The sequence below is a fragment of the Alligator sinensis genome, unplaced genomic scaffold (assembly GCF_000455745.1).
Source record: "Alligator sinensis unplaced genomic scaffold, ASM45574v1 scaffold347_1, whole genome shotgun sequence".
Taxonomy (NCBI): domain Eukaryota; kingdom Metazoa; phylum Chordata; order Crocodylia; family Alligatoridae; genus Alligator; species Alligator sinensis.
The window spans coordinates 270,548-293,162 of NW_005841922.1; the positions used below are offsets into that span (position 1 = coordinate 270,548).

Genomic DNA, 22,615 nt, shown 5'->3' on the forward strand with positions numbered 1-22,615 from the left:
GCCCCCTCCCTGTTGCACAATGGGGATTGTCCCATGACTTGGACCGGTCGAGGCCCCATTCACTGTGACTGGGGCCCTAGCTGGGCCAGGTTGTGGGAAAGTCTGAACCGGGTGGCTCCCACTGCTGCACACACCACGGGAAACCAAGGGGAGGGGAGTTCCAGCCCTCTCCTGGCTCCCATGCGCCACATTCCTGGACAAGCCGCCAAGCTCCGACTGTCCCACAACCGGCCTGGCCAGGACCCCAGTCATGAGGAATCAGGTCCCAGCTGGGCCAGGTCATGGGACAATCAGAACCTGGCAGCCACTCCAGAGGCGCAGTGCAAGGGAAGGCAGCATCTGCAAGCTGCGCTCTGCTCCAAGCCTCACCGCCACTCCTTCGAAAGCGGCACAGCATGGCACCATGTGCCTCACTGCCCAGCAGCTGGATGCATGACTGTGCCCGCCACTTTCAAAGCAGCAGCAGCAGGGAGGCACAAAGGCAAAGAGCCCTCTGGCCCAGCAGTGCAGTTGAGGCTGGCCTCGCTACTGCCCCCGGCTCTGGGCCCCCCCGGGTGGTGCGCAGCTGGGGCTGGAGGCAGCCGGGGCTGCTGTGACATGGAGCCAGGCAATGTCGCTTCCCCCACCATGGCCCTTTCCTCTCCCCCTGCAGACTTTTCCATGTGGGGGGCACGCACATGTTCAGCTCCCCCAATTTTCTTCTTCTTCCTCCACCTATGCTCGGCACCCCCCTCCACCCCCCACTCCAGGCCCTGCACAGGCTGATATGCCCCAGGCCCCACACACCCCTAGGGATCTCTGGAGATCAGCCACCTTTTGGAAACAGTTGGCTGAATTAATACAGCTGAGTCCAAAGGCAGGCAGCTGTTTGCAAGTTAGCCACTGCCACCAAATAGCAATCAACGGCCCAGCTTTGTGGACTAAATTAAAAAAAAAAAAAAAAATTATATATGCGCTTCATGGGCCAGATCTGGCCCATAAGCCATAGATCTACGCAAGGTAATTTGAATAGGTCTCCTCTCTCTGTAATTATTTTATAAAGTATAACTGAACATTCATTCATTCTGTGGTTGTCATACAAAATGTCAGCATCAATAGCACTGGTGGAATTGCAGCTAACTGGTAACTTGGTGGAGCCCACAATGAGCCCATTTCTTTCATAGGTCCAACAGATGGAGATAATATGCTCAAGGTCATACTGAAGGTCAGTGGCAGGGCACAGAACTGAAACTGGGTTTCTCAGCATCTTGACCACAGGCCCACTCTCTCTCCCCAGAAGTGCTGAAAGGGAGAGCCAGTCCACAAACAGAGGCATAAATTCATTTCATTTGGAAATACAGGCAGTCCTCGACTTGCAACGTTTTGAGTTACGTTTCACACTTAAAATGTTTATAAATTGATACCCTGTTTCAACTTTACAACGCCAGTTTCGACTTACAACGCTCGATCCAATGCAATGCTATGCCAGCGAACAAGTTTACTGCGTCACTCATCTCCCTGGAGAACATCTGTCCAAACTTCCTTGGACACTTTCTTTAAGAAAGCAGACAAGACTCCAGAAAAACCTGCAGCCAAGACTCCCGAGAAGACTCCAGCCAAGAACCCTTCAAAAAGTCCAGCAAAGTCACCTCAAAGAAGTCCTTCCAAATCAATGATTGCTATTTACAATATAAATATATTAATGTAGTTATATTACTTATCTATAATTGATCGAGTACAAAATTCTGGGGTATTTTTGGTGAAAATAGGGTATCCAGCCTTGGTTCAGGAACCAATGCCCAATTTATAACACTGATTCTTATGAGAAAATTGGTTCCGAGTTATGTTTTGACTTAAGACGCGGTTTTCAGGAACCAACTGTGTCGTAAGTCTGAGGACTGCCTGTATTGGATTCTTTACTCTGCTCCAGTATATTACAACACTCAGAGGGCATAGAGTGGCCAAAAATTGAGTCAGATAGTCTGCCAAAAGTTCTCCTATGAGAGGGAAACTCACTGCTAGAACAAGTCCATTAGCAGTATGCTCAGCACCTGCTTCCTCCCACCCCTGGCACAGGAAACATGCCTGGTGTGGGACTGCCAGGCAAGAAAAATAGTCAAAGCTCCACTCTGCTACTGCCTGACTGCTACTGGAGTAGGGTCCAGGTGCAGGACAGACTCAAGCTCATCATGGTGATTAAGAGGTGAGAAATGGAAAGCACAAACACTTCGTTTTCCATAAGTGAAGTAGTCAAAGTTGCATAGGACATGGACACTTGATATGGCTTTAGGAGTCTAGTATGCAGGAACTATCAAGTTTCCATCCCAGCTCTGACATGGACCCTCTCAAAGTTGAGGCAACTCACTTCTCTTTTAACTTTCTGCATGTGCAAACACCCTTCACCATGTTGTGAGAATCAGCATTTTCAGTGTCCCGAAATCCATGGATAGGAGGCACCTTTTATAAAGCTGAAAATAAGTGAATTGGTGTCTCACACTAGAAAATAACTGTTGTCACTCCATTCATTACACATTATTTTCTAAAAATACAAATCATAAGGCTTCCACTGAAAATTGCTAGTTGGTTCTTTCAGAGCAGTCTAGAAAGTTTAGACACACATATGTACATTCACTAGATACGTAAAAAATTAACCATTCTATATTTCCCTCCTCTTTCCCATAACAAATCCCAGGACATTTTACAGAGTAAATACTTAAGCAAGAGGCACACCCAACACTTTATTATTTATATTATTATAGTCCCTGCACCCCTAGTCATGCACCACAACCGCACTATGCTTCACATCGTCCAGAAAGAACAAAGAGAAAAAGACCAGTACTTGTCCTAAAATGTTCACAAAGCTAAGAGAGAACGGGAAGGGAAGGGAAAGAAGGGGGAAAGAGGAGAACACACACAAGAATACAATGAGACTTCACTGTTATTGTAAAACAACAGATCCCCCCTACTAAGTTTGAGCTTTATAAAGTGTATCCTGGAGAACAGCAGGGTCAGAGGTGACTTGGTGACAGCCTATAAGTACATAAGGGGTGTGCATCAGAATCTGGGGGAAAACCTGTTCACCAGAGCACCCCAAGGGATGACAAGGTCCAACGGTCACAAACTCCTGCAAGACCGTTTTAGGCTGGACACAAGGAAAAACTTCTTTACTGTCCGAGCCCCCCAAGGCCTGGAAAAGACTCCCCCAGATGTGATGCAAGCGCCTACTCTGGACACTTTCAAGAAATATTTGGATGTTTATCTTGCTGGGCCCCTTTGGTCCTAGCTGACTTCCTGCCCTTTGGGCAGGGGGCTAGACGCAATGATCTTATGAGGTCCCTTCCAACCCTAATTTCTATAAAAGTGTTAACATCATCACTGAGGAAGACAGAGAGCAGGTGTCTCACACTTCAGTTACTACCAGCACGGAAGAGGCTCAAGCCTAAATTCTTACCTCTTTTCTGGCTGACTTTGAAGCTTTGTGCTTTTTGTTTCTGAGGCTGCTGTTGCGGCTGCGGATCCCTGACCTCTCCACTGTATTTGGACTGTGACCTGACTTCTGCTTTTCACAACTGGAAAGAGATTAAAATGTATTGTTAGTTCATAAACAGGCAAAGGATTTTTACAGGATGCAATAGATTCCCCTAATACCTACTTGAATGTATTGGTGGTCAAACAATAGTTGATGTTTTTGTTCAAGCCCTAGCTCTGGGAATGAAGCAGGTTTAGAAAAGTCAGAAGTTTTGTTGGTTTGTTTTATATTAAGGTTGCTATCCCCCAAAGATGCAGAGAAAAGCTTGAAGACATAACCCAAAAACACCCTAAAGGCTCAAAGCTAGGAACTAATTTTTTTATATATATTATATATATATAATACAGTCCCATCTTTAAGTCAAGCTCATGATTTCTGAATAGTTGAAGATACTGCAACAGAGCCAAGGAAAGCGAAGCACTGCACTTCAGTGTTTGGGCATGTCTAGCGCATGCTGTATTGCTCAGCGTATACATACCAGCAGATTGGAAGCACAATGGCAGGACTAAGTGAGGAAATTTGATATACTCTATAAATACTCTACAGACAGACAACTGCAGTCAGCTCAGCTGTCATGCTACCACCTTTCACAAGCGTCTATTCACAAAACCTTAGGCTTAAATCTGGTGTGGGTTATCTAAGAATCAAACCTCAAGTTTCTGGGCTTTAAACCCATTTGCTCTGATGCTGCCCACTTGTTCTTTAGCCTGACTCAGGGCTGCAGTATACAGCCCCAGCAATTTCACAGAATTGATTCAGGGCCAATTCAACCAGGGATCTCTAGTTTTTTGGAGGCAGCAGCCATCTTGTCTTAATATTTGCACTAGCTCTTTCCCCATTGCTCCCTGGACTCTAGTTTCTGCCAGAAAATGGCAAAAAACCCAAAAGCAGAGGGGGATAAGAAAGACTGTTGAGTGTTGATAACAGTGCATTTCAAACAGAACGTTTATTTGCTTTCCCGCCAAAGGCTGAGGGTATCACCTTACTGACAGTTCTAGGGTTTCTAGTTATTAAATCTAACTTCTAAGAGCAAAATATTTCTAAGCAACTGACAACAATGAATGATCTGACACCTTGGACAATTCACATCCTCCCAGTCTCAGGTTCCCCATTCATCTTTTTTGGGCCATATTTCCCAACCACCACGGGATTTCTGAGAATTCACACTGACAAATCATTTTGGCTATCCTGCAGCAATACCTAAATAAGTGTAAACCAGCTAGGTCAGGTACCAGAAGCAGTTCTGCCCCTGTAGCACAGATATCTACATAGGCTAATTTACTGTGCTGAGAAGCTAGCTTGGCTACTTCTACACTCCCCTACCCTCCTCTGCAGCATAGACAAACCGTTAGCAAAGTTCTGATAGACGTAAGAAGCATCCTCAAGATCCGCTGAAATCAATAGCTAATCGAGGTAGAGGACACCTTCTGGGACCATGCATGTGTACATGGATTATTACTGGTTTAAGTATTTATAGCACAATATATTCATAGTGGTTTAGAAAGGAGCAGTCTATGGTATTTGTGCCAACTTAAGCATTTCTGTTCTCTGATTTTTTTTCTTCCTTCTAAACTTTTAAGGTTACTAAATTTATTGAAGTCTTGATACAGGAGAGAGTTACCACAATAAACACCAAATGCAAAAATGAAGGTTTTAACTGCAATATTAATTCACCTACATTATAAGTATGTTAGTATGCCATACTAAGAGAGCCCAAGCTGGATGATCAGAGTACATCCCATCTCTTTTCACCGTTTAGTCTGAGCTGAGAACACCTTGCATTTTTCATTGACTCCTAGTAAGATTAATCATTTTTAAACCAAATTCCTATTTGCCCAAAGGCACTTAGACTGGTTGCATTTAAAAGTCTCTCTGAACAATAACACATAAGATAGCATACAGTAACAAAAAATACTGGTACAGCAACTCAAGCACGAGACCCTACATCTGTAGATCTATGATTTCCCCGAGGAGGAGAGTAGCCAAGGAAGTTGTGCAGGGAGGATCTGTTTTTCTGAGTTTTTTTAAGTTAGTAAGGTGTTATCATGCAGAGTCACAGACTCTGAAACATACTTCAAAATGATTTATTGGACATGCACATTGTGAACTGCTATTTTATTAACTGCAGTATGTTTTAAATAATTGTTATTTGAATGCCTGGGTTTTTAAAACCTATTTTTGACTGAAATGTCACGTTGGGTGGCTAAACCATTAAAAAAAAAAAAACTTGATCAGCTGACTGGTCAAATACTGTCAAGTATTTTAGAACAAGTGTTTTGAGCATAATGTGTTATAACAGTAAAGAGAGAGAGACTTTAATTTTCAATAGGTTAGATACTTATGCTAATCACAGAAAACAACTTACCTGTTATTGTGCAAGTTAAATACAAAAAACCAACTGGAATGAATTATTACTACTAACAATGTCATGTGACTGTAAATGGGACTAGGCAGACAAGGTTCCTTGGGTGAATTTGATATCTTTTATTAGACCAACCCAAATGGTTGGAGAATAGTTATTGAGCAAGCTTTCAGGCTAAGGCTAAGGAAGCTGCAGCAGTTGGTGTGTGCTCTTCCTGGAAGATCCAACTGCTGCAGCTTCCTTAGCCTGATGAAGGGTTTTTGAACCCAAAAGCTTGCTCAATAACTATTCTCCAGCCATTTGGGTTGGTCTAATAAAAGATATCAAATTCACCCAAGGAATCTTGTCTGCCTATATCCTCAGACCAACACGGCTACAACCTAAACCCCTGTAAATGGGAATGATATTCAAGACACTACCATTTTTGTCCTTGGCTTTTATCCCAGAACCCCAGCTTTTCTATCCTACTCGTTTTGGTCCCTCCATAGCACAGTGGTGCTTGCTACCCCGCACCACTTAAGGGGGCGGAAGAGGAGGTCAGAAGAGCCCCAGAGAGGGGAAGGGCAGGGAGCGACTACTCCTAAATGCAGACCATGTATCCTCCATGTTGCAGGGGTGTAGGTTGTAGCCGTGTTGGTCTAAGGATATAGGCAGACAAGGTTCCTTGGGTGAATTTGATATCTTTTATTAGACCAACCCAAACAGTTGGAGAATAGTTATTAAGCAAGCTTTCGGGTTCAAAAACCCTTCGTCAGGCTCAGGAAGTGCCAGCAGTCGGTGTGTGCTCTTCCTTAGCCTGACCAAGGGTTTTTGAACCCGAAAGCTTGCTTAATAACTATTCTCCAACTGTTTGGGTTGGTCTAATAAAAGATATCAAATTCACCCAAGGAACCTTGTCTGACCATGTATCCGGGCTCCTGAAGGACAAGGAGCCCTCACCCCTGCCCTTCCTAACATAGATGACACCCTTGTCCAATGCAAATCGTAGGCCACTACCTTCGGAAGGGCCTTCTTGGTCTCACGGGCTCAATGACAGCGGGCAGTTACCAGCCTGCCACCCTGGGCAAACAACAGGTTTTCCTGCACGTGCTCAAACGCACCCCAAATTGCTTCCCAGGGCTGCAAAGGGCTCAAGCACCCCCGCCAAAATGCCTCCTAGGGCTGCAAAAGCTCAAGCGTCCCCGCCAAAACGCCTCCCAGGGCTGAGGGGGCTCACGCGCCCCCCACCCCAACACCTCCCAGGGCTGAGAGGGCCCCGACGGCTCCAGTTACGCAAACGCGGCGCTTGTGTAACGCGGCCCCGACCTCTCCTGCCGCCGCCCGAGCCCGAGCCCGGCCCCGCGCACTCACCGCGCCGCATCCGGCTGGCGGCGCGCAGGGAAGGGAAGGGGCGGGGCCGGCCGAGGCCACGCCCCGTCCTCCTCCGCTCCTCCCCCCGCCGGACGTCACCGCCAGCGCGCTCCACTGCCGGACGTCACAATGCATCGCGCCCCGGAACGCACGCAGCCCCGTCACAGCCTGGCTGCGCAGGGACGGCACGTGCCACGCGGAGAGCCTATCCTTAGGGATGCACATTTACTAATGAATACGTCAAATAATTATTCCGCATCCAGTACAGAGCCCTAAAGGAAGGTCAGATTAAGGTGGGGTGATGGGGTAAAATACTTCTTGGGCCGCCCCAAGCTTCCTTCAAGCAAGGAACGAGCAACTGGGAATAGGCAGCCAACTTCAGCCTCACGGGTACTAACTACCCTTATAGATAAGAGGACAACCAAGGAGGTAAATCCCTCTGGAAACTGGCCTGCTGTCCAGCCCTGACCAGAGGTGCAAATTACCAAAGAAAAGTTGAATGTAAAGTTATAACGAAGTGTATATTATGACAACAAGAACAAAACCTTACAGTATTATAAACACAGTACAGACAATATATAGTTAAAAAACCCAATATGAGTCTATCACCCTAGGTGGGAGACTCGAGAAGGCCCTAGGGGGTATGTGCAGGTGCACAGGCACAGAGCGCAGCTACACAGCATCCCACGCTGCCGTGCGGGCGCCACCCACCCCGCTAGATGTGGGGGGCAGGGGAAGCTTGCACGCGCAGCTGCTGCTGCTCTGCATCTGGCTGCATGCCACCCCCCACCGCCGCTCTGTCCAGGGGTACACTGCTCTGCATCCAGCTGCCTGATTGAAAAAGGTTGAAAACCCCTGCCTAGAGGGCTCACACCCCTGAGGATTTCTCTGCTGTTCCTTCACATGCAGGTGGGTACTAAGCACCTCAGCAAAGGGTAGGTGATACTTTACCTGATCAACACAACTCAATGAAGCAGGTGAGTGGCTGGCAAGTGCCCAGGTGATTTGGACCCTCCATTGTTGCTTCCCAAGCACTGTCCCAATGCACCCTGTTCTCACTCACTCAACAAATCACCACTCTCTTTGGGTTCCAGACAACCAAACACAACTCAAACACTAGATCAGTTGTACACTAATCACACTCGCACACTCAGTTAAACACACCAAGCAAAGAGAAAGAGAGTACAAGACAGAGCAAGTCTCAGCAAGCCCTTCAACCTCCAAGTTCCAGCTCCAACGATGACCACCACCACAAAAGCCACGCCAACCCCTACACTGGACAAGCTTTATAGAGTCTAAATCACACCACCAGGACTCCACTGTCTACATAACTATGATTCCCTGAATGATCACCACCCAGTTAGAAGAGTCAAGGCAAATCTACAACCTGACCTTTTATTGTCACACCCCAAAAGCATAAGAACAAACACTTATTCTGATGCCCATCGAGCTACCCACAACAGCAAAATAGTCTCACTTATGTCACCTGAGGAAGACCTGGGAAGTAGCACCCAGACTAGCAGCAGGTCATCTTGAATTTGCAGGCTTCTCCAGTTTCCCCTTTAGCCTGTACCATATGTTTATGAATTGCTTGTTCTAATAAATTAATTGGAGAACGCTTTATTCACATTTGTGTCAGTGAAACTTTTAGAAGTGGACTGAGCCAGTTCTCTCATGGATTTGGAAGGTATCAACTACCTAGGATTTATATTCTTGTGAAAATTAGTTTAAATGTATCCCTTTCCCTCACCATCATGAAATGTTGCCTGCTGCCATCCTGTTTTGTTTCACTTGGTTTATGGGTCTTCACTAACAAGGCGGCTTTGTTCTTCATACAACTTATCTAAGAAACTTAACATAAATGCATCTATTACAGCAAAATGATATTCAGTACATTCAGTTACATCTATCACTACTAGCAACATGTTCAAGGTAAAATTAGATAATCCAAATCAATCTGTATCGCAATCTAAAAGGCCTTCATTTTGGTAGTCTTTCAGGCCTTTTGCACTGCTTAACACGTCCAGCTAAACCAGAGGAAATTAATTTCTTTCTTTCCTTTGCTGACCAGGCTAGTTCTTATGCCTGCCAAGACTGATTCTGCAGTCATTCAGAAACAGACCGTTTCACATTTCTTACTTTAGCCACATGTCTGTAGTTTTAGCATAGGGCTCTGGCAAATGGCCAAGGCTAGCAACAAATCATTATATTTCCACCTTAACATATTCAGTCACCAAAAACCACACTGCCATTTAAGAGGAATCTAACTAGCTACACATTATTCAATTCTTTTGATCAAGTTATTACAGTTGTTACCTTTCATTACTATCCAGTACTTTCTAAAAAACACAGTTAACTACACTTGGCCTGGATTGATACAGGTGGCTTTGACCATTAAACTTATTTAGCTTTCCAATGCTAGTGCTTATCATTTATGAAGTTCAGCACTTATCTATCCAAGCCTGAGCACATATTATTCATAATTTAAGCTACGCAAGGTCCACAGTCTGCATTTGTCATCATGGTGTTTCTATCACGACCACATCTGAGGCCTACGGTGTTTTCACTAACGCTGCCCAACATAGTAACTTTCTTTCTCTGACTTGTCTGCACTGTCATAAATTATTACCAAAAAGCAATATTTTACTAATTTGTAATAGTTAATGGAAAGGTGAATACAGTGAACTATTGAAGCCAGTGGAGCCACAGCAGAAATGTATCTGGCTCAATATTTACAATATTTGAAGCAGGCTAAAGACTATGTTGTATCCTTCGTACTTACACTTCTATTTTGCTAATGTTAAAAAATCATGAGTAAGAGTACCCACATTCACTCAGGTAGCACTCTGTCTGCACTTCATCTAGAGCAGCATTTCTCAACCCATGGGCTGTGACCCAAAAGTAGGTCAGAAGAATATATGCAAGGGTCACAAACAAGCTTTAAAAATGGAAAAAAAACAGGAAACTGGTTTTTCCCTAGCAGGCTGGAACACCCACAGGGGGTGGGGGGCAGCAGGTCAGGATTCGCCACTGATGTTTACAAATGGGTCCCGGTACAAAAAAGGTTGAGAACCACTGATCTAGAGGTTGGTGAGTTTTGACCAGCAGATTTGGGTCTTTTTAGCCCAGGCAGCAGTGGCTGACAACACAGGGATTCCATCTAGGTCTGATTTCTAGTAATAACAACCCACCCAGGGGCACAGCACAACAAGTAATTTGGAAGTCTACAGGACTATTCATGTGAAAAAAGGCTATTTTTTGTGATGAAGTATTAGCAACATAGATTCCTAATCCATTCTTAGGTTCATAGTAGGTATGTGTGTATCAAGCATGCAAACTCCAGTAACTAAACAGCTTGTGACAATTAAAATGAGTTCTAAACAACATTAAAGCATTCAAGACAAAGGATCCTACATGCTGGTTATTGCAAAAGCAGTTGGAGTAATTCAAACCACAGGGCTCCAAGCAGTGGATGTTACTGATGACAATATCTCTGAATTCTTGCACTTCATCAAATCACTCAAGTCCTCGGTCTGTTCTTTCATTAAGCAATCCAGTGTTCCCCACAGTGTATTTTCTGGGGCTATTCACACATTTCACACAGGCTATATACCATTTGAAGGCCTGAGGTGTGTATTAATCGACTTTGTCATTTCTTAGTGTAGGATGTATTGTATTTGGGGAAGCTGGCATAAACACTCTCATATTTGAGGGTATTAAACAGGGTAAGTGTGGCGATTGGATCGGGTCAGTAAACACATCAACCGCTAGAGAGTCCTATTGTGGCCAGCAGGCCAGAAACATTCGCTATTATAGCATAACTGATGCATCTTGACTACCAGACAAAGGGAAATAAAATAACCTTAAAATTCAGACAACCAAAAGCACATAGTGGCAGACTCATCAATTGGTATTACTCCCACCTAGCCTCACTAAGATTCACTGCTGAAAGAACCAATAAGACCAGGACTAACCCAGTAAATCAAACAAGTTGTCATGCTATAAGGGGGAAACAGAGAATAGGTTTGGTTTCAAAGGAATAAACAGATATATGGCTTTAAAAAAAATTCAGAGAAGAGAATGGGGTAGGGAAGCAAGGGTGGGGGCAAAGGTGGCAGGGAATGAATTTTCTAGGATTGCTTTAGATCTACTCCACAGGTCATATTTCAAACTATATAACCAGTAATGTTTCCAAATATCTTTCTACTATGTGACAAAAAGTAGAAAGAGAGAGGAAACATTAATGTGTGTCCAGGATAAGGACAGAGATTTAGGGACAGCAACAGAACAGAGGTAGCTGAGACTAAGGAAAACTGAATGGTGGGGTTTGGATGGGGAGTTATTTTGCTGTATGCATCTGGTGTTGGTGGGCTGTGCAATAGAGCAGTTTTACCTCACAGTTTAACTAATTTATGGCTTCTCCAAGACCTGCAGGCAGCAGTTCTCTAGCCTCATGATAGCTACAGTACAGCAGCAAGCTTACCTTAAATCTGATCTGGTAGGACCAGAAGATGAAAGGACCTGAATTCAAGAATATTCAAGAACTGGCCTCTCTACTGCCACTGCCACCAAGGGGACCAGTTAGCATCAGTTTTAACAGGGCTTTTTGTGATTGTGGAACCTATTCGCTCGGCTCTTAACTGAGATACTCAGTTTATTTCACATTATTCTTAGGAGTCAATAGGTGATAATGACTCTTGATAATCTCAACCTGAGGTAGATGACATAGAAAGGAAAGGTTCTGAATACCATTACCAGCTCCCCATAGTGTCCTGTTTTATAGCATTCAGCTAGCATGCATCTGTCCTAGTATTTCATTTCCTTCCTTCACTCAATAGCCATACCATAGAATATTTTCTAGCACAAATTCAGGTCTCATGTGCAGATTTAGTGGTACCCATGATACTTTTTAGAACATGAGCTTTATTGATAGCTTCTCTGAAGTCCCCTGCTTACGAACAAGAACTGAAAATTATCTCCCTTTACTCTATTACATGCATTCCCACTCTACCAAGTCTGCAGAATCCGTTTCCAATTGCTCTGCTTTTTAATGCAAGAAAGACCCAACGTATTGAAATGTAACATCATTCAAATTGGAACAAAACAATAAAGAGGTGAAAGCTCTCATTAAATTAGATTTTCAGTGACAAAAAGTGTTTCAAGTCAATTAAATATTCTTCTTTAAAAAAGTCAAAATCATTTTATGGTTATGAAAGATTTCTAATCCAAAAATATTCAGAAAGCAAAAAAAATAAATTTAATTATGATAAAGTAAAAATGGAACATTTCAACCTTACTGTCATTCTTTGTAAGAGGGCTTCCCCCATGTTCCACTGAAACTGAAGCGTTGGTGGAAGCAAGTCTATTTCAACAACATTTGACGCACTCTAGCAAGACCTTTTCTTTCAACCTTGCCTAGCATACACCAGTTCTTGTACTAATTAACCACTTTGCTTGGAGGCCGAGGAGAAAAAGTAGCGTTTTTTTAAACAAAAATAGTTACACCAGTAGGATACCAAGTGAATCTGGATCTAGTCACAGTAGTATAAAGGGTGCTTCTGCTGGAGTGCTTCTTCACTTTCATATACAGGGGTAGCCAGCTGGCAGCAGCAGTCCCTTCCCTTTGTGTCCACTTAAAGAGAATTGCAATTCTTTAACTACACCGCTACAATTAAACTAGCCAATTGCCTGTCAGGAATGATGAGGGGGGGGCCAGGAGCATCCCGAGACAGAGCCCCATGCCCCCCCGACCCATCCGGGCCCACTCCCCCTTTACCTCCTGCTGCTTGGGGTCCTGGCCTGCTCCCCCCGTCCCCACTGGGCTTGATGGGGAGAAGCCGGTGGCAGGGGAAGTAGCAGGCCCAGGCCAACTGGTGGCAGTGGGGGAACAGGAGTGGGCTCAGAGCCAACAGGGCAGGGAGGAAGAAAGGTGAGGGAAGAGTGGGCTCAGGTCCCATGGTGGGGAGGACTGAGCCCAAGTCAGGGCAGAAGCCGGCCCACTGCAGCGGTGGGGGGGAGCAACGGGCCCAGCCCAACACAACAGCGGCTGGGGGAGAGGAAGAGCAAGCCTCCTTCCTCCCTCCCTCGGGCCCGGGCAAACTCCTCCATCCGTCGGCTCAGAGCCCACTCCTCCCATTCCCCTGCTGCCACAGTGGGCCGGCTTCTAGTCCGTCCTCCTCCTCCCCCCAACCGCTGTCTGTCAGCCAATCAGAGAGCGAATAAAAGACAGGCTTATGTAATATTAGAATTGTTAGTATTTTATGCATATGAACAAAGCTAACATTTTACTTTCTCTAGCAACCTTGCATTCTCACACAGCATTTGAGTGAACCAAATATGTATTTCAAGTTTCCCAGCAAGTTGCCTGGCTCACTTCAGCATCGATCACTTCCTGCTTGTATTTCCTTATCTTTAATATTCTTATTTTTCATCTGTTCTTAAGCAGCGTGCTTTCCATCATACAAGGAGAACTGGTCAGGAATACTGCCGTTAAAATCTTCTTGCCTAACATACAGAAAGAGGCTGACAAAAAGATTTTGTGAAATGAAAAATGTAAAGCTTTCTTCAGTTTCACTTGCCAAAATACCCAACATCTTAAGACGTTATTTTCTTGATCAGCAAGTTTTGCAAGAAAATAAATAATTTGGGTCAAAATTTCAAAGATGAAAGAAAGGCTTATAGGATTATGCCCCAAATCAAAGCTCCTCTTTTCACTGCTATTCTAAACTTTTTCCTATCAATTTGCATGCTAGAGTAATCCTTAGTCTCACAATTAAGACCATTAACATTAGTAATTGTTCACATGAGGTGAGGTTTGCTACGCTGTATCCAAAGTCTACAGGAGCGACTTGGTGAATCCTATAGCTCCCATTTATTTCTGAATACCTGCTTTAGAATTACTTCATTTGAGCTCATCTTCTGCAATGCTTAAAGTTATAGATACTACACATTTGCAAAATCTTGTTGGTCTAATAAAAGATATCATCTTTACCGTAAGCCCCGGTTGCTTTTTCCTCTAAACCAATAGGCTACAACCTGGATACCAGACCTTTTCATACAGCTTCCTTCACTGGATAGTCTCCAGGCAGTTGTGTTGTTTCAGTGCATGGGAGTTTTGTGCTTTAAGTTACCCTGGGGCTCAGGGGAGTGCATTCTTCCCAAGGGCAGGTATCTGCTAACCGCCTCCTGGAAAATCGCACCACCCAGCCCCCACCATCACTCCTCAACCCAATGTGCTCCAGCCGTTTGAAACCACCTCTCCCAGAACTCACTCTTGGCAGTGGAAGCTTTTTAGTTTACAGTTCACCTTTTCACTAGGATGACTGGTATAGCAAGTCTCCCTCTCCCTCTTCTTCCCCACACACCTTAACCAGGATCTAAAACACCACTACTCTTCACTCAAACACAATAAAAGACATAGACAAAAATCACAGATGCCTATTAGCATTTCCTTGCTTAAGTTCTCTCACCACTCATTAGAACACTTTCTGTCCAGACTTCTCCTGAAGCAGTTTTCTGCCTCCAAATCCATCTAGCTCAGCTTGCCTTCTCTTTACTGAGCTAAACTAGATCCCCTCCTTACAAAAGTCCATCCCTTTTCCTCTCCTATGCAAAGTTTCCTTAAGTCATATACTCCCCTTCCAACACTTAGCTTCTTTGTTCTCATTTGGTAATTTTCCACTGCTTTAAAAGCCAGTCCCTGCAGACAAAGAAGAGACAACTAGTTCTCTTGGGCTCCAGCTAAACCCAATTTAAGAATTTTCTACCTCAACAGACAACCATTAAAATCTAATTACCAATGTTAGCCTGGTCTGGGAGGGAGGACAGAGCCATTGTCAACAAAATGAATACACATGCACGTGGAGGCATTCAAAAACCACAGCAATTGCATAACTACTCTAGAAAAGCAACCTGCATTTATCATTTGTACATGCGTCTTGAAACCCCCAGAGCAGTCTCTGGATGTTCTTAAAACAACCAGCAGCCATCTGTTTATTTTATCTCTATGAGTGGTGTTTCATTTTATATGAGAGGTGTTTCAATACAAGAGCAAAGGAGAAAAATCTGCATTGCCCATTAGCTCTCTTTCATGTTACACATCACTGACTATTTAGCACACTCAGAGACTGCAAAAGTGATTCAAGGAATCAGATTACAGGTCCATAATAACCAATTTTAGTAGGTTAGTGGATTAAATGCTTTAAAAAAAAAGATTTACTGGAAAATTGAATTTTGCTAGTGAAGTGGAGCTCCAAGCAGGTTTGCAAGTTTTTCTTGTTGTGTTTTCTTACATTCTCTAATAGGAGCAGTAAGATTAATGAATATAATGAGTCAAATTCCATTTGATTGCACTGATATGAATAGGGCTTGACTCCACGCACAGGGAAACCAAGCGACTTGCTCACAGTCATGTTGCCAATCAATGGCAAAGCTGAGAACTGAACTCGTCACCCCCTCCAAGTACATATCTCTACAAATGGCAAGTGGTGTCTCATTTTGCTACTGATTTAATGATCAACTTAAAACATTAAATTGCATTTAAATCTAGACCTGCAAACTAACTGTGAGTCCCTTGTGATTGGCATAGCGAGGCCAGTGATTCTCAGACAGGCTGATGGGGTCTCATAGGGTGCCTTGAGATCCTTTCAAGGATGCTGTGGGGTCTCGCACTGTGACGTGTGCAAACATGATTTGCCAGATAAATACAGATATTTTAAACAGGAATCCACAGCGTTGAAAATCTTCTGCGCTGTTGCAGTATTTCTGAGTTCTTTGCCACAGAAAAATTGCTCTATTTTTCTATAGACCAAAAAAAAAGGAAAAACTAAGAGCTATTTGGGAAAAATCTGATATCTTTCATTATATAAGCTATAAACTAGCATTTTCCAAGGGGTGCCTTGACTCTAAAAAGGTTAACACTCAGTGGGCTAACTGAACTTTTTCAATTAAAGTAAATTTAGGTGATCATTATAATAGCAATCCATAAAACAGTCCAGATTAAAAAAAAAAGGATTTTTACAGTTTGTATGCCTTAAATCACCTAAGGAAACTGTCCAAGGAAAAAGCTGGAGGGCTGGGTTTGTAGCTAAGAGGCAGCTTTTGTTCAGAAATGTTACCAGGCATGTGTCTTTGTCATATTCACTAATCTAGAGGAGAAATTGTGCTAATTCCAGAACAAAGTCAGGCCTGTACATCTGGCTTTTGTCTAATATGCAATTGGCCTTAACTTTTTGTAATAGTGTACTTAAATGTTTCCTTTGCACCAACATTGCTTCCATTAACTATTCTTAAGACTGTCCTGATGAAATCCGGCCCAGCACATGCTATTTACTTATGAAAAGAAATAGCCTTGAAGAGAACAAACGGGGAATGAAAACCCAGAGCCTGTCAGCATACAATCATCTGTGCAGGTTCACATTACCAGTACATTGGGGGAAAGTTTACACAGGTTGGGGGCCTTAATTAGTTGATAGTGCTCCAACTCAGCACAAATGGGACCGTATGTCTACTTTCAGCCTGCAGTCCTAAATAAAAAGAATTTGTTGGTTTCAGCTCAGTGCTCCAGGAAAAAATCTAAATCATTACTCACCATGATTGGCACTTTTGGGCTCTGAGGACTAAAATCTACTCTCGTGGATAGAAAGAATAGGCTTCTCAAAGCATAAATTTGTCATTGACAGGGCACTACGGGGAAGCTTTGCATCGAGGCTGCATGCTGCACAGCTGTACACATGGCTGCACACTGCGTTTATGGTATACATCATTTATGAGGAGATTCTCTTCACACATGGAGAGGAATAAAGTCCCTCTGCTGGGGAGCATATTCCCGCATGCCAAGATTTCTGACCTTTCCTACCTCTACATGCCATTACAGAGCAAGCATCTATGATAGTCGTGTCAAAATGTTGTTTCTACGTATTATTAATCAGAGGTGGCACATTTGTTGAATGAGGCACTAGCACAGAAGTCTCAAGACCCAAGCTCTGGCACAACTTGTGTGACCTTGAGCCAGTCATTTCATCTTACTGGATCTCTTTTCCCTTCACTTTTTCCATCTGAATAGTTTAGACTGTAAATTTAGTGGACTAACTCCTCCTCTGTGTATGTACAGCTTTTAGCATAATGGGAGTTTGATCTCAGCTGGGAGCACAAAACATGACTATAATAAATGGTAAACCAATAAAAACCTGCAACTAAGCAAGCCTGCAGCAAGGCTTCTAAAATCCACACACTTGCACAGGAGAGTGAAAATTCCTGGCAGCTTCACCTCTCCATTAAAAGTGCTCTTTTAAGTGAATGTTTAAAAACTATCTGTACTGCCGCTCCTCTGTTTAATTCAATTTCAGTCACATTGCCCCTCACTTCCAGTTGTCAGTGATCTGTGCAAGTGCCTGTACCGTCAATGCCAAACTGAATTACATGAGTTGCCAAGAAGTGAACATGGAAGTTCCAGCACGTATTTGGAAGAACAGGGGCAGCAGTGGCTACTTAAGGAGAGTTTGGGGATGGGGAATAAATGCAGGGGGTGATGGCCCCTGGTGAAGCCACAAAGCCTGCCAAGTTTCAAGAAGATCAGTGCAGGGGTTTGGGGGGGAACTGTACCTCAAGCTGCGAACAAGCAAAACTCGTGACATAGATAACCCTATGTGAGTTAAGGCGCAGCAGGGTGAAAACTGCAGCGATGCCAGCTGTCGAGGAGATGGGTGCAGGGAGGTGCTGGGGCCCTGCACCCCTAGCTGCTGACAGACAAAACTCGTGCCATGGGTGCTTGTGCAACTGACCGTCTTGGGGCAGTAGATTGCCTGTATTATTTCCTCTCCTCGGTCTCTGGTTTTGTAGGTGTTAATTGATGGTAAATAACTGGCTACATTAGCTAGCTACTGTGTATTGAGCTGGTCCCTGAGTGAATCATGATCAATTTGTAACTGGTAACACAGTAGCTTAGCAGCCAGGCCTGCAGTAGTCTCTCCCATGCTCCAAGCCACCCAGTTGCACAAGCACCCATGTCACGAGTTTTGTCCATTAGCAGCTAGGGGTGCAGGGCCCCAGAAGCCAGAACCCCTGCACCGATCTCCTCGACAGCTGGCAGGCGCTGTGGCTGCAGCAGGGGCCACCATCCCTGCAGCTGTCACCCTGCTGCGCCTTAACCCACAGTGTCACCCATGTCACGAGTTTTGCTTGTCCGTAGCTTGAGGTGCAGTTCCCCCCAAGCCCCTGCACTGATCTTCTTGAAACTTGGCAGGCTTTGTGGCCTCACCAGAGGCCGCCACCACTGCAGTTTTAACCACCCTGTGGTGTACCACACAGACATGATATCAGTTTTGCTTTCAAGAATTTGGGGTGCAGTTCCCCCTGAACCCCTGCACCGATCTTCTTGAAAATTGGCAGGCTTCATGCTCTCAACAGAGGCTACAACCCCTGCACGTTTCATTCAAACCAGACAAAAAACAACAAAGTTATAGATATTTCATTGATTCCCCATTATACCCTATGGCCGGATCTCTGAAGTGGCTCCGAAGCTTTTCCGAAGCACTTTGGAAGCTCCAAACCGCTTTGGAAAGACTAACAAAGCCAGCGCTTCAATCCAGACATGCTGCTTCAGACACTGAAGCATCCGAAGCTCTTTTCAAAGCCTTGCACAGCCCTAACATCCACTACTTTGCAAAGCACCACCAGCTGCTAAATGTGCAGGCAGGGCCCAGAGTTAAGCTGCCAATGATAACAAACCTAGGTTAAAAAAAAAAAAAATTAAGTAGGCTTAAGAAGGTAGAGTTCTGCAGTTGCCCCTTCAAGCCCTGGCATCTCTGACAAGGGCTGTTTCTACCAGCGCTGACTGATGTCCTGGCAGCAAAGGGAGGCAGGCCTGGACTGTCAGAGATTGTCTTACAGAGCTGTGCCAAGTGGCACAGGAAGCCCAGGTTTGTAAGGGAAGCTAGGTCTGGAGAGAGGCAGAGTAGGTTTTACATAGTAATCCTTTTTTAAAATTAATTTTAAGATGGTGTTTCTTAACAGACACAATAACTTGAAATCTAGGACTTCTTTTTTAAAAAAACAAAAGAAAGAAGTTACCTTGCATGTTCCTTTATCACAGTTATTCTCAACTGGAGTGCCACTCACTTCACAAAAGTTACAAAGGTTGAGAACTACTGTTTTATTTAAAAGGGATTAAAAGTAAAGCAAACTGAAGACACTTTACTTCTGAATGAAAAACCCATGCAAGGGTTTAATGCAATTCGAATTCACATGGTTCATCAATTTGATTCAACTTTCCTAATTGTAGACCTGTCCTTACACATGGTGGGGTTGTTAACAAAGTGGGTTTGGAGAACAAAACACAGATACGCAATTTAAAAATTATTAACCAAAAGACACATTTCTATGTTGCCATGAATTTATTGATTGCCAAATTAAATCAGTTTGTTTGTAACATGCAAGATTCTAACAGGGGGTAGAAAAGCTTGACTAAACATTTCTGTAGCAAAACTGTTTGACAAATACAGTGTAAATTTAAAGTCCAGACTAGGTCCCAAGGCAGGTATCAAATGATGTACCCACCCATTTGTTCCAGCAAGGCTGACTTTATTTATGGCTAAAAAGCATTCTGATGGTTTCACACTTGACATTTAAATTATTAAATAAGATTTGATAACTTGATTATGATCAGGGGGAACCTGCCAAAATGAAGAACAGTACACTAAGCCTCTCATATGTACTTTACTCAGTACAGAGCCATTTGGGAGGCAAGAAACTACTGCACTAGGAGAGCCCATTATCATGTAAACTATCGAAGCGCACTACTGAAATTAACATTCTTGTACATATAACTGTTGGCTTAAAACCAAATACATTCATTTCAAAAGTACAAAATAATTTAACGATCTTTAAAATTAAGTTTCCTTCCTTTGCATCAAGCAGCAGTGACCAATTAAAGACAATGGGACCAGGCATGTGTCCATTAGAGGAATTTGAGAACGCATCCACCCTGCACTATTTCAGCGCAAGGATTATACAGTGGTGACTGATGCTGACCATGGGCTCAGACCTGCAAGATGCAGACTATTCATCTGACAGTGGCAGCAATGAACAGTACTCTGTACTTTGCAGAATTGGGGCAGCTATAATTCCTGATTAATCTACTATACCAAAAGAAAGTGGAGCTCTTTTTATTAGGATTCTCTGCTGAATCCTATTCTTTGAGAGGAAAAATTCTCATCAACTCCAACAAGAATTTTCCTTGGGTAAGAAGCAAAGGATTGGGAACAACTACTCTAACATTTGTGTTTCTTTATAGTTTACATGATGTCTTCCAACATAACGTTTAAAATGAACACTGCCAGTTGCTAAACATTGCAAATATTTTTATACATTTAATGTAACTAAAGCAAATCACAAACAAGGAGAAGTAAGGCCAGGTGTTTTTAAAGAAAGTCTAAGGCCCTGAAAGTTTGCTAAGTAAGACAGGTTAAATGTTAAAATCACAGAAGTTTTAAGTCCTGAAAATTGCATGTTTCAAACACCGTTCTAACACAAAATCCCTGCTATCATGAACTAAATGCTAAATCTGATGGGAATTTAAGACAGCAAACTGGAATTTTTCTAGACTTGTATTTTAAAGTGCTAGTGTTCCCTTACAACCAATCAGGGTATTCCCTTTCCAGCTACTAGATTAGAACTTTGTTTCAGTAGAATGATGCTACTGCACAACTTTATTAACAAGCAACTGTAGCTCTCAGATGGACTGGAGGATGACAGAGTGCACTGATCTTTTCCAAGCATAGGATTTTAAAGGTCGATTTCCTGATGAAGCTGTCCGACAGAGCGTTGCAGCTATGGTTTGCAGCGCTGTACAAAGCGCGGGTACAGGCATACGTCACGGATGTGGTATCTATTCAGAATCCATGTTAAGAATCGCTCCAAGCCCAGGCCGTACCCACCATGAGGGCATGTGCCATATTTACGCTATGAAACAATAGAAAGAAAAGAGATTAAAGAACACATCTGCCTGTTACCAATCTACATGGATATTTAAAAGACAGCCACATTCTGGGATTGTTTCTGGAATGCCATATGGGAAACAGAAGTGTTCTCTTTCCACTGAAAGTGTCCAATTCACTGTATCCACTAATCTAAAAAAGAAAGGACTGTGGAGCTTCTTTCTTCTCCTGCCAGCTCTGTCTGTGGAGGTGTCTCTACAGTGAACTCTTCCTTCTTTCTTCTCTCTGGCACAACCCCATCCACACAAAATTATACCACTTGTGCTGGCTGTTCAATTCCCAGCAAATCAACCTGCTCCACTGTCCATTGATAGCCTTTTTTTTTTCTTTGAAAGAGCTAAAGCTGCCAAGACAGACTGCTACCACTAAGTGACATTCAAGCAGGCAAAATAAGAGCAGAAGCAGGGAGCTCCAATAAGGGCTATGTGAAATCAATTTTAACAGCCCAAAATCTGCCTCGTCACAGTAACCAGCTGCAAAAATACAGTGAATCCAGTGGCCAAAAAGCAGAGAAGACTGGACCACTAAGATATCTCACCACCAGTTATTTTGAACAAAAAAAAAAAAACCAAACCAAACCACCTACATGTGGTTTCTTACTGACAAGAAGGGAGTAAAATCTGTTCCACATACCTGATCTGTGTACCAGTAGTATGGTGTGTGATCAATGCCTTCCCTTTTATAACCCTCTAAAAGCTCATCACTGTCCCAGGTACGCATTGAGCCTCCAACAATCTCACCAACATTAGGCATCAACACATCAACCTGAACGAAACAGGATACAAAACTATTACAAATAAGCTACTTCAGAACAAACAAAAATGTAGGCTTAAAATGTTAGCACCAATGTACTGCTCCAGCAGACAATGCTAGAGGATTTCAAAGGGGCAAACTTGAATTAATTTACTTAAGCCTCAACAAGGGAGAGGAGAGAAGCTGAGTTCTATTTATGCCATTTTCTGATGGAGGACACTGAGCACAGAGAAGTCAAGGGAGTCATTTGGTTTAATCTCCAACGGCTTGTGTAGCCTTAAACTCTATAAATCTCACCCACAAAAAAGCATAAATCCTAGCACAGCTAAGAACAGCATCCAGCTCTCCTGCCTTTCAACAATAAAGATATCCTTTTTCTCATAATATTTACCTGTCTAAATACAATATTTGTGCAGAATTCAGCTAGCTGATGACATGAATTACTCTAACTACTGGTGTATGGTTACCTCAATATTTCTTTTTTTAAACTAGACAAGCTAGGCACAATAAAATCCCTTAAGCATTACACCAGCTTATTCTTCCACACGCCCTTCATCCAAATAGTACAACAAGGTGTAAAAAACTCACAGATTCAGTAAGCCGGGAATCCTCAGGACAACGCTGCATGTAAAAGGACTTTATCTCAGC

At 43.4% G+C, this 22,615-nt stretch overlaps 2 protein-coding genes across 3 annotated transcripts in view; both read right to left on the reverse strand.

Annotated features, from left to right (window-relative positions):
• Positions 1-14,825, reverse strand: part of FECH (ferrochelatase) — a 34,053-nt gene extending 19,228 nt beyond the window's left edge. The window contains exons 1-2 of one of the 2 annotated variants that reach the window (XM_006019089.3): positions 14,690-14,825; positions 3,431-3,548 (exon numbers count right to left, since the gene is read on the reverse strand). In XM_006019089.3, the coding sequence (XP_006019151.1) occupies positions 3,431-3,548; positions 14,690-14,696 (125 nt within the window). In that variant the 5' untranslated portion in view covers positions 14,697-14,825. Of the gene's footprint in view, positions 1-3,430; positions 3,549-7,220; positions 7,257-14,689 lie in introns of those variants that run through there. The other variant, XM_014517705.2, reaches the window with a different exon arrangement.
• Positions 14,826-19,522: 4,697 nt separating this feature from the next.
• NARS (asparaginyl-tRNA synthetase) overlaps positions 19,523-22,615 on the reverse strand; it is a 20,592-nt gene continuing 17,499 nt past the window's right edge. The window contains 3 exon segments of the mRNA XM_014517706.2: positions 19,523-21,179; positions 21,848-21,979; positions 22,556-22,615. The exon segment at positions 22,556-22,615 is cut by the window's right edge and continues 3 nt beyond it. Coding sequence (XP_014373192.1) covers positions 21,048-21,179; positions 21,848-21,979; positions 22,556-22,615 — 324 coding nt within the window. The 3' untranslated portion in view covers positions 19,523-21,047.